An 874-nucleotide genomic window follows, 5' to 3' on the forward strand; every position below is an offset into this window, starting at 1 on the left:
CACACACCTGCGTAGGTTTTTCTTGAAGGAACTGCACCTCTCCATCCTGAAGAAACGTGAGGAAGCGGGGGATGATGTGTTCCAAGAAGGTGGAGTACTGAGGCGAAGATGTCACATTCTGAAATTGACAATCCCGAGACATTTTCAGTCACGCAGAAATTCAGCATATTCTGCATGTTTCAGTTCTTTTTTTATAAAGTTTTTTCTTTCTTGCTGCAGGTTTATTTCACAGCATCAAAAAACATACCACATTTTCCCAGGCTCAGTTAAAACTCAAGAAATCCTTAGACAATTACACTTTTGGGGGTATCTATAAAACTTCTTAAAATCCATTATAATCAGCAGAGACAAAGAAAATTAATCACCCGCTGAGAGCATTCATCAAACTTACCTCAAAGTTCTCGCTGACCTCCTGCATCATCTTCAGCTTAGTTTCATCAGCTGGAAGTTGAAGGACAGAACGTTGCCATTAATCAAAACTGCTAATGATACAGCTCAACTTTTCACGGCCATCTCCATGTGCTCAGCAGGGACTCTCAGATCTTATCAGTTTTACTTTCAGCGTCCAGATTGATCAAAAGGTACATCAAGAAACACACTCACACTCACACAACGTCAAGCACTCTCCCAGACACACGTACCTTTGACTGGACTAAAGCGTATCGCTCTCATCACATTGCCCATGCTAAGCACAAGTGCCCAATCTAAACCATCCTTTATTTTGCTAACACTAAGCGAGTTGCATTTACACCATTTCATAATGCATCTAATTTACTGCAGCTCCAGAGGACACCAGCCCAAAAGTTTCCAGATGGGAAGCTAAAATAACACGATGAAATGAAAAACCTCTGACTCTAAACCATTTACTGCCTAC

General features: G+C 41.2%; 1 protein-coding gene across 1 annotated transcript in view; it reads right to left on the bottom strand.

Annotated features, from left to right (window-relative positions):
- The window catches only part of trrap (transformation/transcription domain-associated protein), a 78,219-nt gene that overhangs the window by 76,380 nt on the left and 965 nt on the right, over positions 1–874 (bottom strand). The window contains 2 exon segments of the mRNA XM_035669969.1: positions 8–118; positions 392–441. Coding sequence (XP_035525862.1) covers positions 8–118; positions 392–441 — 161 coding nt within the window.

This window comes from Morone saxatilis, unplaced genomic scaffold (assembly GCF_004916995.1).
Source record: "Morone saxatilis isolate NCDOM2014 unplaced genomic scaffold, NCSU_SB_2.0 Contig1, whole genome shotgun sequence".
Classification (NCBI taxonomy): domain Eukaryota; kingdom Metazoa; phylum Chordata; class Actinopteri; family Moronidae; genus Morone; species Morone saxatilis.